This window comes from Trachurus japonicus, chromosome 16 (genome assembly GCF_045865225.1).
Source record: "Trachurus japonicus isolate A0001 chromosome 16, Traja_1.0".
Taxonomy (NCBI): domain Eukaryota; kingdom Metazoa; phylum Chordata; class Actinopteri; order Carangiformes; family Carangidae; genus Trachurus; species Trachurus japonicus.
The window spans coordinates 538,634-554,778 of NC_140922.1; the positions used below are offsets into that span (position 1 = coordinate 538,634).

A 16,145-nucleotide genomic window follows, 5' to 3' on the forward strand; every position below is an offset into this window, starting at 1 on the left:
TCATCACATCACTAACCCCTTTTTGCACACAGGAGACTCAATGTACCTGTTTAATAAGTGTCATAGTTTAGTCAGAAGCCTCCATGTGTTCTGATCTGTTTCTGTTTGAAATAGTTGAGGCCTTCAGTGCAACCAGTACAACTTTATTCTTTTTTTTTTACACTACTTGTCAATATAATTCTAAACACAGATCCCACCAGCAACTGAACTTCACTCATTTGCCACTTAGTTGATTTAGTACAACTCATGAAACTGCAGCTAATTGGAAGGACTTGCAACCACTTATAACACATCCCGTAATCAGATTATACAGGAATCATGTAATTCTATTTTTTTTTTTTTAAATGAGTTTATTATTAATAATAAAAGCAGGTGGAAACTGAGGTATTAATTAATTAATGTAAATTACAGTGTGTTGATATAAAAACAGTCAGAATTCTGTGCTTGTGCAAAAATGAATGTATTACAGTAATTAACTTGATTGATGTAATTATTGAAACTACATGGCTCTAAGTCACATTTTTTTTATTATTTACTTTTTATTTGTTTTCTACACATATGTGCCAACTGGGCACAAAACATACAACATAACACCATAACATGCCAAAGGGAAGATTTGTTCATTAAGAGAGTCAAACATCAGCACATCACACATTAAAATATAAGGATGCTTCTTGAGAATATGGAAAAAAAAACATTTCTTAATAAAGGGTTTGGCCTTATCTTTGTGATCTATATGAAATCAGACCACAGTCATTTTTAAAGATGACTGTGGGACAAGAACAAACCACCTGAAAAACTTCAGATTGTATTGCGTTGTGTATTAGAAGTGAAATGAATGGGTGGCTCTTCAGTAATACTGTACAAGTTAAGCACTGCTGCTGAGCCAGACCACATTCAACTGGCATCCTTTTAAGAGGCAGGGCAGCTTCTCCATATTTTCACAGCGACGTTTATGATGCAGCCCTGTTCTCTTAATCTGCGCCAAAACTGCCATGTGGACACACGGTCTGGCCCAGCTGCCAACTGACTGGCTTCCACGCAAGCTAGCCAGCCACCCAGCGAGTTAGTCCACCGCCTATACTGCCAGCCTAATCCCTACTAGCCAGCCACCCAACTGTCTGTCAGTGTCAGCTCTCAGCCTGCCAGCTACCCAACAGTGGCTCCAGTTATCCAGTTCAGCAGCAGGGCTGGCCTGGAATAACCACAGCTCCCTGGGTGACAGAGGTGAAGGATGCCAGCCCAAGTCCCCTCAAATAAGGCAGGGGAGAGGAAATAATAAGATTATAGGCTTGACTCCCAGCATGTAGGTTTGGACATGGAATTAACTGAGCAATATTATAGTGTATTATTATATAATATCAAGATGTTTGGAAGAACCAGGACTCTTCCTGAATCTGGATGACCGGCCAGAATTAGCAGTTCAGGGAGAGCGACCCTGGTAAGAGAGGTGAACAAGAAGCGGATGGTCGGTCTGGCTGTGCTCCACTGACGCCATGTGGAGACGGAGAAACTTCAGGAAGGAAAACCAGATCCAAGCCTCACATGGACCATAGAGTCTCTAGAGGACCTCTGGAGGGCTATAAAGAGGAACTATGCAAGTCCGGCTGTTTTTTTCCCACTGTGTTGCTAACCCTCCTCCTGGCCATGTGCACTGCTTTTCAACAAAGCTGGCGGGAAATCAATCAATAGAGTATTAGATAACGTTATACGATGTTACCATGTGTATATTTGTGTAGTCTTATCTGTCATAAACAAGAGGTTACGGGTTACGGGGCACGTTACGTTTGTGTGGCGGTGCACGGCACAGAGACGAGAGCTGGGACACCGGGTCGGAGGCTCTGATCTTACAAGGTTGGTTTTCAGCCAAGAGACGCTAGGTGGAAGAAAGAGAGCCTCCATTCTCCCTGGAACTAGTTACAACTCATTGATTTAACCAGCACTAGGACTCTGGAGCTGTTTAATTATGATAATAATGTAGCAAAGTTAAGCTACAAATCCTGCACAGTTACTCTTTAAGGTGTGGGTTTACCTAACAGGTGATGGTCACAAGTTAACTGGCTTTTATGCAAAGAACCAGGCCATCTCCTAGTTTTACACTGTTAACTGTCCAGACACAGTTTAGCACTGTACTTGGTTGTAGAGTAAATCATGACTGTCCCAAATCAGTGTTCCTTATCCATATGGTTTTTTACAGGAAAAACTGCCTCAAGTCCAAATACTTGTATATAAGATGCTCAAACAGTTTAAATTTTTAAATATGAATTTTGAATATTTTAAAAACATTAAACTCAAGCATTTGAAATTTTAATTGACTGTAAGAAAATGATACATTTAGGTCATGTGTCTATAGTTTTAGTGTGCATGTTAATTCTTGAAAAAACAAGCACAAAGGACGTGAACTGTATGAGAGATGATAGTTGTTGTTTGTTTATCAGGAATTAGTTTTCAACCAACCTTTTATATTAGCTTTGCCTGACTCCTCTGTCCTCTGTTCAATTATAAAACAAATCCATCAAGCTGAACCTCAGTCTCCACTAATAACAGTGATGAGTGTGATGATGAAGATGAACTTCACAGATTAAAGTGGTGGAGCCATGAATGCAGCGCTAGAGCCGGAGCTCTCATATCAATAAATGAGGCGGCAGAGCTGGAGCCAGATACGAGCAGCAGCGAGGAGGAATCTGTGGAACCTTCTCACAACCACAGAAATGTGAAAAATAAGTGGCGCCTCCACTGTGAGGTCGAGCCACACTGTCATGTCTGAGATCCAAACTTAAGTGATGTATTTCAACCATTGGAAAATATTACGCGTGTAGAGCTTAGGCTTAAATGTGATGAATCACAACCAGAGGAGCGATACGGTCTCTGGGTTTATGGAAAAGTGAGCAGATAACAGCTGAGTGTGGGAACGAGGCACTGGGAGGTTTCCACACTGTTGTTACACTGCCATCTGCTGCTCAGTGCAGGAGCTGCAGTGTGTCAGCCTGACCACTCACCATCATACTGCTATTGTTTTGTTCCCTAGGAAGTTAATGTAGGTTAGTAAGATAAGAATCACCTCTCAGGTTAGACTTTTGTATTATCTCATGTTACTCATGGTCAACAACCATTTAACCTTCCTCTTGTGTTAGAGTCGCCACTGAGCCGTTTTAAGGTTTTTAATGCATCAAAGTACCACATATTGCATCAAGGCTTTTTGACTTTGTCAGGAACCTCTATTTAAACAAAATAAAACAAACAAAATTTTTTTTTTCACTAAATTCTAAAATGCTCTGAGTAATATTATGACATTTGTGTTGTTAGGGTCGCTTTTGACCCGGTTATATCAATAAGAACAATAATGAGAATTAAAACTGAAATCATAAGTGCAAAACCAACCTTTTCATGGATAAGGAAGTCTAACAACGTAACCAAGAGATGAGAAACAAATGGGATGAAAAAACTGTTTTAGTGTATTATACAAAGACAAAGCTTATAAACACAGAATAATGTCCATCCAGTGAATTCTATATTTCAGCCTTCCAATGATCATTTATGATTACTGATGCAGTTTCAAGCACAGTCAGCAGATTATAATTGTATTGCATGTGAAGGTGTTGTTTCTACTATAAGATCCTGCCTTTCCACCATCTGATTCTAATCATTAACAATGTGCTGTGGTTGATAAGGTGATGGTTAAATGTAACCACATCATCTCTGCTAACGTCTCACTCTTCCTGTGTTTGTTCAATCTGTGCACGTCATGTAAACAGATGCAGAGCTCGGAGGCAAGCACCCGGCTAAGCTGGCCGTGTGTGTGTGTGTGTGTGTGTGTCTCAGACAGCTGCACAGCTGTTCAACACAGTGTGTGTGAGGCTAACAAGGGCCAACTGTCGCCATGGCCACAGGATAAGAGATTACATTTGTATGTGTTGCATGAGTGTGTGTGTGTGTGTGTGTGTGTGTGTGTGTGTGTGTGTGTGTGTGTGTGTGTAAGACCATGAGGGTCACCCCAGTTGGTCTCTAATTGGCCACTGGAGAACGGAGGCTGGGTCACATAGCTTTGTGATGCCCCACACCATTATTCTAACCCTCTTTTGGCCGTCCCTGCCCGTCCCCTCTCCTCTCCTCTCCTCTCCTCCACTGCAGCTCTTCTTCCCTCCATCAGCACCAACACTAATCTGCAGCCTCTATTCATGTTCCCTCTAAAAAGCCCTAATGAGCTCCCAGAGGGCACAGCTACCCTGGCAGAGCTGCTGCTGCTGCTGCTGCTGCTGCTGCAACGCACTACAGTGACATTTAGGTACAGTACACTGTCCCATTGCTCAGGCTGCTAAACAAGTGTGGATATGATGGATCACATGGTGATAACACTTTACCTCATGTTATTTTGAATAAAACATGACTCCATCATGTTACTTTGAGTAAAGAGTGATTTGATAGAGAATAATGACAACAGGCTCCATGCTGACATTTTATCATATTTAGATAAAACAAACCTTATTATAGAGGTTTTTCTAACATGTTTGCATAAAAATAAGCACAATTTTACCATCTTTACTCTTCAGTTCTACTCTGTGCTGAGTAAAGGGTCTTTATCCATCTTCATATCATACACAACATTTGAAGCCAACAGGCTTGATGCTAACTCGTTAGCTAGTTCTTTTTTCTTTTGGAATGTTTTATTTTGAAGTTCCAAGTCTTGTCTTCCTTTCTTTTCCCTCCGGTGTCTCACCTGTGTATCGTTTCCTCATGTATTTTAAGGGATAGTTCAACATTTTTGCAAATTCACCTGTTTCCGTTTTCCCTATAATTTTAGGGTAGGTTCATTACCTTGCATGTTGTTTTAGGATCAGCAGGGCAGAGACGTGAGCTGCTCAGCTAACGTAATGGACGTGCACGGTACTTTCGCTTTTCCTTCATCAAACTCACTGAATATGTGCGGATAGGCAATTATTTCATCCGCAACCGCATCACAAAAGTCGTCATCCACCCGAACCAACGTTTTTTCAAAACCACAGCCTGCCATCCGGTCGTTGTTGGATATGGATGATGATGCAAGGATGATGCAAGGCGTTAGCGAGGTTAGAAAGCTTTTGCCTGTTCAAGAAAGGAGACTGATCCAATGCAGCAGAGACATTAAAAAAATGAATGCGTGCCACACATTAATATCTCTTGGCCAGGCATTAGTGGCCATTTCCATGAAGAAAGTGTTGACTGTTGTTGCCAATGCCCTCAGATCAGGAGTGCGTTCCTTACACTTTGTGTGCGCAGTTGCAGCAAGCAGAACAATGTTTTTAAGAAGTAAAAAAAAAATGTTTTAGAAAGACTAGGCCTATATTTTCTTTAGGGTAAAAAAATGTTCTGAATCTTTGAAATGATTACATATAAGTGATTTCAATAAATATCGCCATCTCTCATGCGCAGACACCAGTGGGCAATTACTGCAGTGCCTGATGAAAATTTGACTGTTTCAAAGAGTGCTGCTCGTTTTTCGTATGTGGGTAACAATATTTAACTATGTATATATTTTTCCTAATTGGTTCAACCGCCACCCGCCTGAATAAAATATATTTTTTCGTCATGTCATCCGCCCGACCTGCGGTTTATCTGCAGACTCCGTGGATGTGCACGCAAACCGCGCATCTCTACCGAATACACAATCCAACAACTCCAAAACACTCTGGTGGATGAGTTGTGACCTACACATTCACCACACTATGAGATAATAACACAGCATTATGAGACAGAGTTGTTTTCAAGGCAAATCCAAAGCTGGAACTACATTCCAGACACGGCAGCTGGGCGGAGTGATTTCAAACAGGCAATTATTTGCCTTTAGTATAACCTACCCCTAAGACTACAGGGATTATGGCAATAGGCAAATTTGCCAACATGTTAAACTATCACTTTAACTTCAGTGTTTTCCCTCTCCCCTTTGTTGGATCGTCTACATTTGTGCCCTACGTTCCTCCTCTGTGTTTGTGTTGGATGTGGCCTTACTGTACGTTCCTATGTGTTCTTTGTGTTCCTGCCTTTAGTGCTGTTGGTTTTTCCCCACGAGTAAAATAAAACACTTTTTTTGTCACCGTTCCTGTGTCTCAGGCTGGGGCATTTGGGTCCAGTTCCCTCAAAACCAGTAACAGTTCTTATGTGAAGACAAAACATTCACCACCCACACATTTACCCTGGATTCATAAATAATTACAAATCTACTCCTCCTTAATGGGAGTTGTTGGTATGGGTGCTCACTGTGTATATGACTACATCTCACCTGGTTTGAAATGAGGCAAGGAGTTAACACCTGGCCAGCTGTCCTCAGACGGGGTACCAAGGACCTGGAGGAGACACAGAGACATGGAGAATGTGAATGAGGGAAGCAAGAAAATAAAAGAGTAGTTAGCATGACAGGCTAACTTAGTAGAAGGATCTGTAGTGTTGACCAATTAGCGCTGAAAGAGAAATCAAATGCTGTAGAAATGATACATATAATTCTCTGTTTGTGCTGCAGTGAGTACAGAGACTGGCCGTCATGATTTGCAGTATGACAAACTTGAAATTCCAGCACAAAGACATCTCAGTGCTGGTGCAGCAGCGGAGATAAGTCGATCTTTTATGGAAGTGCTGGCTGAGTTCTCACGCACATAGCCTGGGTTTATGATGACAAAACCCAGGGCAGCGGACATGCCTTCCACATGATCCATTACAGCTATGCAGCGTAATAGTTTCCAGATTGTGCAAGTCATTTCTGATCTACAGCACGGCTCCTATAGTGGAGTAGCTGCGCAAGGATGTTTGATTTATGCTCTCCGCTTGAGAATAATTCATGCAAACAGTGGATGGACGTGCGCTGTAGGATCATTAGAATAAATCAGTTTCAGATGACTGTGGCTGGCACAGCTGCATGAGAGACAAAGAAAAGAGAAAACAGAGAGGAAAAGATGAGTGTATCCCTGCTTATGTTTCCACAGCAGGTAATTGGTCTAACTGCTGATGGTCTCTCTTAGATCGCTCTGTTTCAGTCTATTTCACCACAACCAAACTATCCTCACCTTTGAACTTAAGAGGGGAATTCAGGCACAAATGGAAAATCAGTCCTGAGTTCCAAACAGCATCAGTGAACTTAAGCTAAATTATTAATGTAAAAAGTGTAAAACTAGAAGGATGTAGGTCAGATGCTTGTTGAGCTTTCACCATGTTGGCCTGCAACTGACCCAAATATTAGTCCTAATTTGTGTAATAGCAAAAAAGCGCCACTAGAGGGCAGTATAACACCGTGAGGTCAATCCCAGCAGGAACAATGAAAACAGTCAGGACAAAGAAACATTCATTTGAGCTCTGCGACTGAACTTCACCTCTGTTTTCTAGTCACTAATCTTTGTTGTTTTGTTCAGCAACAACAGTCCAATATCAAATGTAGCGTTTCCCACAGGACAAGACTGTGGCTGCAGAGGAAACCACAATGCGGCGGCTCAGATGAAGAGTTGATTGTTGTGGGATTGGTATAACCACTGCTCTCCATTACTAGTTGGTAATGTGCATATGAGAAATAATATATAGTATTTTCCTTTGATTTGACTATGCAGATAAATCAAAACATCACATCTTTTCTGCAGTTTAGTTGGTATAACCTTAAAGGGATAGCTCACCCAAAATTCAAATTTCACTCATTATCTACTCATCCTCGTGTCAACTAAGAGCTGTGAGAAGTTTCAGAGTCCTCCGTTCCTTCTCTGAGTTACGGGGGGGTCCGTCCAGCAGTATTTGTCCATATAATGGTTGTGAATGGATACTAACTTTCTTCGTCCAAAAGGACACACCAAAAAACATCCAAATACCTATATCTTGCGTGATTTGCACCCACCGGCGGAAAAATTTCTCATGTCGGGGCTTCAATACAAGAGGGGCATTACATACGAGCAGTATGGAGGTATTTGGATGTTTTTTGGTGTGTCTTTTTGGACGAAGAAAGTTGGTATCCATTCACAACCATTATATGGACAAATACTGCTGCACGGACCCCCCCGTAACTCAGAGAAGGCACGGAGGACTCTGAAAATTCTCACAGCTTTTAGTCGACATGAGGGTGAGTAGATAATGAGTGAAATTTGAATTTTGGGTGAACTATCCCTTTAATATACATTGACACAACCTGCCATTCTTCTAGAAAGGCAACCAGGTAATGATCAGACTTGTCACTTTTTTAATTGAAATGTTTCTGGCCAAAGGTTGACTTGTAGTTATGCTATGTTCACTGTTTCAGGCAGGCATGTGACCTGTTGTCAAAGGTATTTTTTCTCAATTTCCTTGTGTTGCCTTCTCTTGCTGTGAAAGGTCAGCACTCTCTCCCTCTCCCCTGTTTGTGTTGGTGTTGTTCCTCTGAATAGCTGACACTGCTCTACTATTAACCTGGCCAGACAAAACACGAGGCCTGAGGTGTCAAGGGTAGACACTTTAATACCAACAGCAACATTCAGTGACTCACAGATGAAAAGAGCTGACCGCTGCTCCAGTATCAGCTCTGCTCTGAACTGTTTGCCCAGCTACGTTGCAATCATATGCCAAATACATGGATTAACATCTCCTCACTATGTCAATAGAAGCCGTAACCCAGTTGTAATTACATTTCCTGTTCCAGATTAGTGATGGAATATAAATGGAATCTCTAGAAGACTGGGCTTCCAGTGTTCCAGCGGTGTGGCCTCCACCAGCTTCAACAAACACTATCATGAAAGGACGACTGAATCTTTTGCAGATGAGGCGAGGGAGGATGAAAGGTTGTGGGAATGTCATTGGGTGATGGGAGGGTGGTGGGGGGGCGTGTGAGTGGATCTCAGTCTGGACCACAGAGTTGAAACGGGTCCTGCATTATTGATGGAACAGTTCGATGTCCCTTGAAGTGATGAGGAGGCGTGCGAGGCGGAGGGGACTGGATGTGAATGTCACAACCTGTGCCAACCAGTAGCATCGCTGCACATCGGCCGGCAGCTTCATCACTTCACAGAGAAGGACAGCAGTGACGGAGGCTCTCACTAATGATGAATGTGAAGGATCAGTCAACATACTTAACACAGCTCTGTTCAAAAACAACGCAGCTGAACAACTTTTCTTACTAGATAAAGGTGTGTACATTACCCACAATGCAACACAATTCAGCGTTCAGTTAAAGGGATAGTTCACCCAAAATTCAAATTTCACTCATTATCTACTCACCCTCATGTTGACTAAGAGCTGTGAGAATTTTCAGAGTCCGCCGTTCCTTCTCTGAGTTACGGGGGGGTCCGTGCAGCAGTATTTGTCCATGGTTGTGAATGGATACCAACTTTCTTCGTCCAAAAAGACACACCAAAAAACATCCAAATACCTCCATACAGCTCGTCTGTAATGTCCCTCTTGTATTGAAGCCCTGAAATGCGAAACTGTCCCGAAAAAAATTAAATAAGTCTATTTTTCAAGCTTGTTTGTAGCGGAAGCTCCTCTTCTCGGTTCGTCAAATTTGGACGAACCAGGGTCCGTCCTCTTAGAGACTAGACTCTTAGAGATAGACTTATTTAATTTTTTTCGGGACAATTTCGCATTTCGGGGCTTCAATACAAGACGGACATATTTCAAGCTTGTTTTGTAGCGGAAGCTTCTCGAAGCTCCTCTTCCCGGTTCGTCAAATTTGGACGAACTGGGAAGAGGACGGACCCTGGTTCGTCCAAAATTTGACGAACCGAGAAGAGGAACTTCTGCTACAAACAAGCTTGAAAAATAGACTTATTAAATTTTTTTCGGGACAATTTCGCATTTCAGGGGTTCAATACAAGACGGACATTACATACGAGCAGCATGGAGGTATTTGGATGTTTTTTGGTGAGTCTTTTTGTTACAAAGACAGTTGGTATCCATTTGCAACCGTTATATGGACATGCACTGCTATGCCGAGACCCCCTGTAACTCGGAGAAGCCATGGAGGACTCTGAAACTTCTCCCAGCCCTTAGTCCACATGAGGGTGAGTAGATAATGAGTGCAATTTGAATTTTGGGTGAACTATTTTTTTAACACAGTTCTGTTCAAAAACAACTCAGCTGAACAACTTTTTTTTCTTACTAGATAAAGGTGTGTACATTACCCACAATGCAACACAATTCAGCGTCCAGTTAAACGGTATATTGACAGAACACTGTGTTATTCTGGCCTTGTCCACATTCCAATACTTTACAAGCTACACTGACCCGTTCACACGCTCATTCATGCAGTGCTCTTTCAACCACACTCCCACTCCTGGTTCCATATGTTGCCCATGGGCACTTCAGGATATCGAACTACTGATCTAATTAGTACACGTACCTGCTGAGCCACTGAGTTGGACAAGGGAAGTAAAGATGAGGAGCGGGCTACAGAGGTGTGAAGGCTCACATCCTTCTATTCTCACACCTCTGATTACCTTTATTTTAACATCTTCTATCTCCTGCTGTCTCTCAGATTTTACATAACTCCCTTACATAACATGTTGTTTCATATAATTGGGACAAAAAAACTTTATCAGTGCAAGTATAATTACATCAAAATTGCATGTACTGTCCAATCATGTTTGATGTTCTGCACAACAAACATTAGTCTTTGTTCTGCTGCTGTCTGGGGTGACTGACTGTAGCTGAGCTCCTATTGTTCTGACTAGAAACCAGCCCCGGGGTAATCACTGTAATATTGAAAATCTTCATGGGATGTTCAATTTGATGGATGGACTGTACCATATGTTCTTCAGACTGTTAATTATAATACCCCCTCAGGCCAATCAGCATTTTTCAAGAAACTGGAGCACAGAAACAAAATAAAATCCCCAAGGTTTTGTCCCAAACATGTCACCAGCCAGTTCTAATGTCACAAGTCATATCTTTTGTTTGACTAAGAAGCAGTGGGTATGTGTTAGTGTCTTAAATGGTATATCAGACATCATCAGATCCTAATGGCTTTAAAGGAATAGTTAAACATTTTGGCAAATTCGTCTTGTGCCATAATCCCTACAGTATAGTCTTAGTAGTTTTGTTACCTTTAATTGTCGGTGCAAGCTGTTTTGAGATCGGCGGGGCAGAGACACAAACTGCTCACGAAACAGTACTTTCACCTTTCCCTCATCAAATGCTCTGGTGGACAAGTTGTGACCTGCACATTCACCACGCTATGAGATAATAATGTAACATTACAAGACAGAGTTGTTTTCGAGGTAAATGAGTAGCCGCAACTACATTCCAGACATGGATGCTGGGTGGAGTGATTTTAAAAGTGCAAGTAGTTCTGAGTATTTGCTTCATGTGTCATAATGTTACATAATAATATGTTATTATTTCATAGCGTGGTGAATGTGCAGGTCACAACTTGTCCACCAGAGTGTTTTGGAGTCGTTGGATTGTGTATTTAGTTTGATGAGGGAAACTTGGAAATACCGTACAGCTTGCGTCTCTGCCCCGCTGATCTAAAAACAGCTTGCACCGACAATTAAAGGTAATAGACCTACTCATAGGGATTATGGTGATAGACAAATTTGCCAAAATGTTGAAATATCCTTTTAAGTATAAGCCTGAGGGATTTATCCAATCATCTTAGACTGAAATCCTCACCTGAGATCTTCTTCAATATACAACTTCAATATACACTTTGTTCATGATCTCAAAAATTGCAGCTCCTGCAGACAGCTAGTTGAGATAGCTGTAAGCTGCGTGCTCCCCTGGTTCACTCAGTCACTCAAGGATTCTTAGGTTTTTACTCAGTAGTGAGCAGTAAATTGAGATTTCAGACACTGACGTCACCACTGACAGCTGCAGAGCCTCTCTATCATTGTTGTCCTGTCTGTCAAATGCAGCACATGGCACTCTGGGGTTGTTAGCAGAGTGAACATCCCGTGAACTCCTTTTGTAATTCCACTGGGGGCAGTGTGGTGCTTTTAATGGATGTGTGCATCAGTCCAGACACAGTTAAAATGGTGGTGGTACTGTATTGGGATTGATTCTGAGCTCATTTATCATCCAATATCTGAATATTGGATAAATGAAAAATTGCATCTTAAAGGACAATTACGGGCAAATTCAACCTGGGGCTCTAGTTTTGTAATAGGTCTAAAAGAATGAATCAGAAGATTTTCTTTGTAATATCTCCTGTTTTGCAGTAGTTCTGTCTGTCCCTGCATCGCCACGGCAGCGTATAATGGCAGTGGATGGATCTTAGAATGTTTAGGTTGTTTACATCCCACAAAACAACTTTTTTTTTTCCACAGACAACGTCAGATGCTTCAAACACACACTGAGGGGTTTGTTTACGTTAAGAAAGCCGATATGTTTGTAGACGGCGCTGTAACACAAAGTCTGGCGAAGTCATCTGAAGCTGTCTGTAGAAAACATTTTTTAGTTTTGTGGGATGTAAACAGCCTACTATAAACAGCGTAAGATCTGTTCGCTCCCATGGCGATGCAGGGACAGGCAGAACTACTGCAGAACAGGAGACATTACAAAGACAATCTTCTGATTCATTCTGTTAGACCTAAAATATTAGGAAACTAGAGCCCCAGGTTGAAGTGAATTCCTGCCATAGACAGAGTGATGGAGCTGAGACACAGAATGTTGAAGGGGAGGACGGGGTGATCCATCAGGGAGGGGCTGGCAGTGAGAGTACACAGAGAAAGTCCTGCTCAGAGGAAATGTCTGCGAGGTCAGAGGTCATGATCCTCAGCTCTGCAAGCACATTCTGGTGGACCCCCAAAATCTCACCCCCCCACAAGCTATGTTATAGACCACCCACAGAGTCCAACACAATCACTCTGCCTGACCTTCAGACAGGCTCCTCTAAGTATACTGAGCTGCTGGCCAGACAGAGTCTTCACTGTGAGTAAGACAGGTGACAGAGGGAGATTCATTACACACAACGAGACGCCATTTAGTTATTTCCAATCCACAAGAAAAAGTCTGTGTAGGACCATCAACTATTCAGCTCAGATCAACATAGAGCGTTTTTTAAAGTAGACAAAGCTCCTCCTCCTCAGAAGCATTCACCATGGCCACTAAACTCATCTTTATATTTCAAATTGGTGTTATACGTCCCAGACTCCCAGTAACTCATGTCAGACACAGCACACAATCAGGAGAGAGGAACCAAGGCTCTCGCCTTCTCTTCTCATTGGCTGACTGTTTCCTTAGTGATCTAATAAAAATATAGCCGATTTTAGGAAAACAGTTAGAGAAACCAGATCCTGCAGAGGCTGGTGGGTCCAGGTGGGAGGGGGGACTGCTTTGCTGTGACAACACATAGACACAGAAGCTGACTCAGTCCTGACTGGCTGCTTTTAAGGCTCAGTACAGGCTATGTGCATTTCTCTGTGGACTGAGGCTTTGATACTTTCACAGTATTAATATAGAACCTACAGCTGCTTTATAATCACACTACACATGGACATCTACCTTTGTACCGTATCTTCAACACAAACATCTACCTTTATACTGTATGGAGCTTTAACACAAAGATCTACCTTTATACCGTATGGAGCTTTAACACAAACGTCTACCTTTATACCGTATGGAGCTTTAACACAAAGATCTACCTTTATACCGTATGGAGCTTTAACACAAACGTCTACCTTTGTACCGTATGGAGCTTTAACACAAACGTCTACCTTTGTACCGTATGGAGCTTTAACACAAACGTCTACCTTTGTACCGTATGGAGCTTTAACACAAACGTCTACCTTTGTACCGTATGGAGCTTTAACACAAACATCTACCTTTATACCGTATGGAGCTTTGATTACTTACTCCAGGTCAATTGGTTTGTGATTGAAGCTGTGGTAGAAGTACCTCTGTTATGTTTCTGTGCACCGAGGGAGTAATTTGCATTTTCAATCCAGACATGAGCACCAGTATTGGCCCCAGTCTCTCTCCTTCCATTCATGTTTTTACCTCTCCTCTTCTTCTTTGTCCTAATGCTGACCATGGCCTTCATCTCCCTCTCTGCTCCAAAAACCCCAGTCCCACCCCTCCACCGCTCTCCAACCCCAGTCACAGAGAAGCAGATTGGGGTCACCTCCAGGCAGGGGTCAAACGCATCAGAACCAGAGCCAAGTGGATCAGCTGTCTCCCGCTGCGAGCGCGTGGAATGTGTTCAGTAAGCCCCGACTATTCAGTCTGGCTTTCAGCAGATGGATGCTCATGTCACAGACACAGCGGCTGTCGGGGAAATGGCATTATTTATCTCCTCGGCAGCCTCTTGCTCTCTCCAGAGGGAAGATCAGCTCGCATATACACTGGCTTACTCCTCATACTGCTGTAGGAATAAACTGACTTCTCTACAGAGGAAAGCTACATCCAGCTCCACACCACAACCCTCTGCAGCGACCAGGCCATCAATACCTTTTTTTTTTCTTTTTATACATAAACAAAAATTTGTTGCAGGTTTTTAAAATGTACGCCATATGGTCTTAGTTCATGGATGGTCAGGAGGGTGGAAGTGGGATTCTTATTCTGTCCACACTCTCAATTCACTGCTGAAGGCTGAGGCGGATGTCATTACTGTAGGTAAAATTAAAATGCTGACCTGATGAAGGTGCTAGAAAAATGATATAAAAAACAAACAACCCTGCAACAAGGTGAAAGGCAAATATGACTCTAAAACTACTGACATAAAAGACTAAAAGTCTTACACTGCCTGAGGATGTGATTATGACTGTTATCCATCACAAATTCACCAAGTAACACACTGTAGTTCCAGTCACATGACTCAGCATGAGAAGGATCTAAAGACAGGGCTCCACACTGCCCCTAAATGGAGCCATTCATTCAGCCCTAAAATGTGAGACAGTGCAAGTACATTTTTCATCTACTTGCACATGTGCCACCAGTAAATTTGCCTTAAAAAAAAACAAAAAAAAAACACAGAATGGTGAAACATTGAAGAAGTGACTCAAATGATCTGGAATCTGTCATTAGAGGTGGCAGGACAAGGTGTGTGAGGTTCATGAATGAAAGAAAATGTGAATATTTGCTTTGTAAGTTGATTAACAGTGTGTGCCCCTACATTTTCTGCTTGGACTCTAAAGGACTGTGCTCCTAGTGAAAAACATTTGTCTGGAGCTCTGATCTAAGACCAGTATTCGGACTTGACGTCATGTCTTGAGACGTGGACTAGAAGTGGGCTTAAGACGGATGAATGAAATGGATTTCATTGCTGACACTGACATGTGTATTGCAGGAGGAAAGCAGCTTCCTCATAGAGATGTATTGGAACAGAATGAACTAGAGTTCATACAGTACCACAGCAACAGGAATATCTGCAAATATCTCCACTGCAGAAACGTCTCCTTCTGATTAATGAGCGTAATCTGATTATGATAATCATGTAAACTTAGCCAGGGTGTTGGTGTGAATAACAAGGCTTTCTTAAAGGAACAAATACACACATGCATAAACAAAGCATGTTCACCTCTGCCTGACAGGCTATTTCCTGCAGATAGACCTGTCCATATTCATATTGTTCCTCTAGGGGACATAATCCAGTGTGAGCTGACAGGCTAGTTAACCAGCTCCAGCAAGCAGAGCCTCAACCACCACAACTTTAATTCACACAGACAGAGGGAGTGTTTGTGTGTGTGTGTGAGAGAGAGGGAGAGAGAGGGACAAAGCCATGTTAACACCTATCTAAAGAGAAGCACAGGCGTGAACATACAGAGAGGGTTGGTGAATAATTACTGGGTTTTAATTACTAAAGACATCAGCACACATCTTAAAGAGAGATCCTGAATAAATCAAAAGCCCGCGTTTACACCACACTCCCCCCAACATGTGCATGGAGTGCTGTGTGAAAGGTGATAAGCCCAGGAAATGGGACAGTCCTTGTGCTGTCAAGGACAATAACACAGTGGGCCCTGTGAAAATATCTGCTTTAATAAACACGTACAGAAAGGAAAAGCCATTTGAGGGTTTATTTATTTACCCATGTGCCACCGGAGCCAGATACAGTCTTTAATTGTTAATGGGAACATTAGTGAGAGGGAAAGGAGAAAGTGCTTCTTCTTTTCCCTGTGTGGCCTTTAAGCAGGACTGTTGGCCTTAATGGATCTATCTATCTATCTATCTATCTATCTATCTATCTATCTATCTATCTATCTATCTATCTATCTATCTATCTATCTATCTAT

General features: G+C 42.2%; 1 protein-coding gene across 5 annotated transcripts in view; it reads right to left on the bottom strand.

Annotated features, from left to right (window-relative positions):
* cdk14 (cyclin dependent kinase 14) overlaps positions 1 to 16,145 on the bottom strand; it is a 213,205-nt gene that overhangs the window by 53,549 nt on the left and 143,511 nt on the right. For all 5 annotated transcript variants that reach the window (XR_015037945.1, XM_085803392.1, XM_085803395.1 and 2 more), the window contains one exon: positions 6,257 to 6,320. Coding sequence is in view for 4 of the 5 variants with exons in the window: in XM_085803392.1 (XP_085659518.1) it covers positions 6,257 to 6,320 (64 nt within the window). In the remaining variant the exon portion in view is untranslated. The remainder of the gene's footprint in view (positions 1 to 6,256; positions 6,321 to 16,145) is intronic.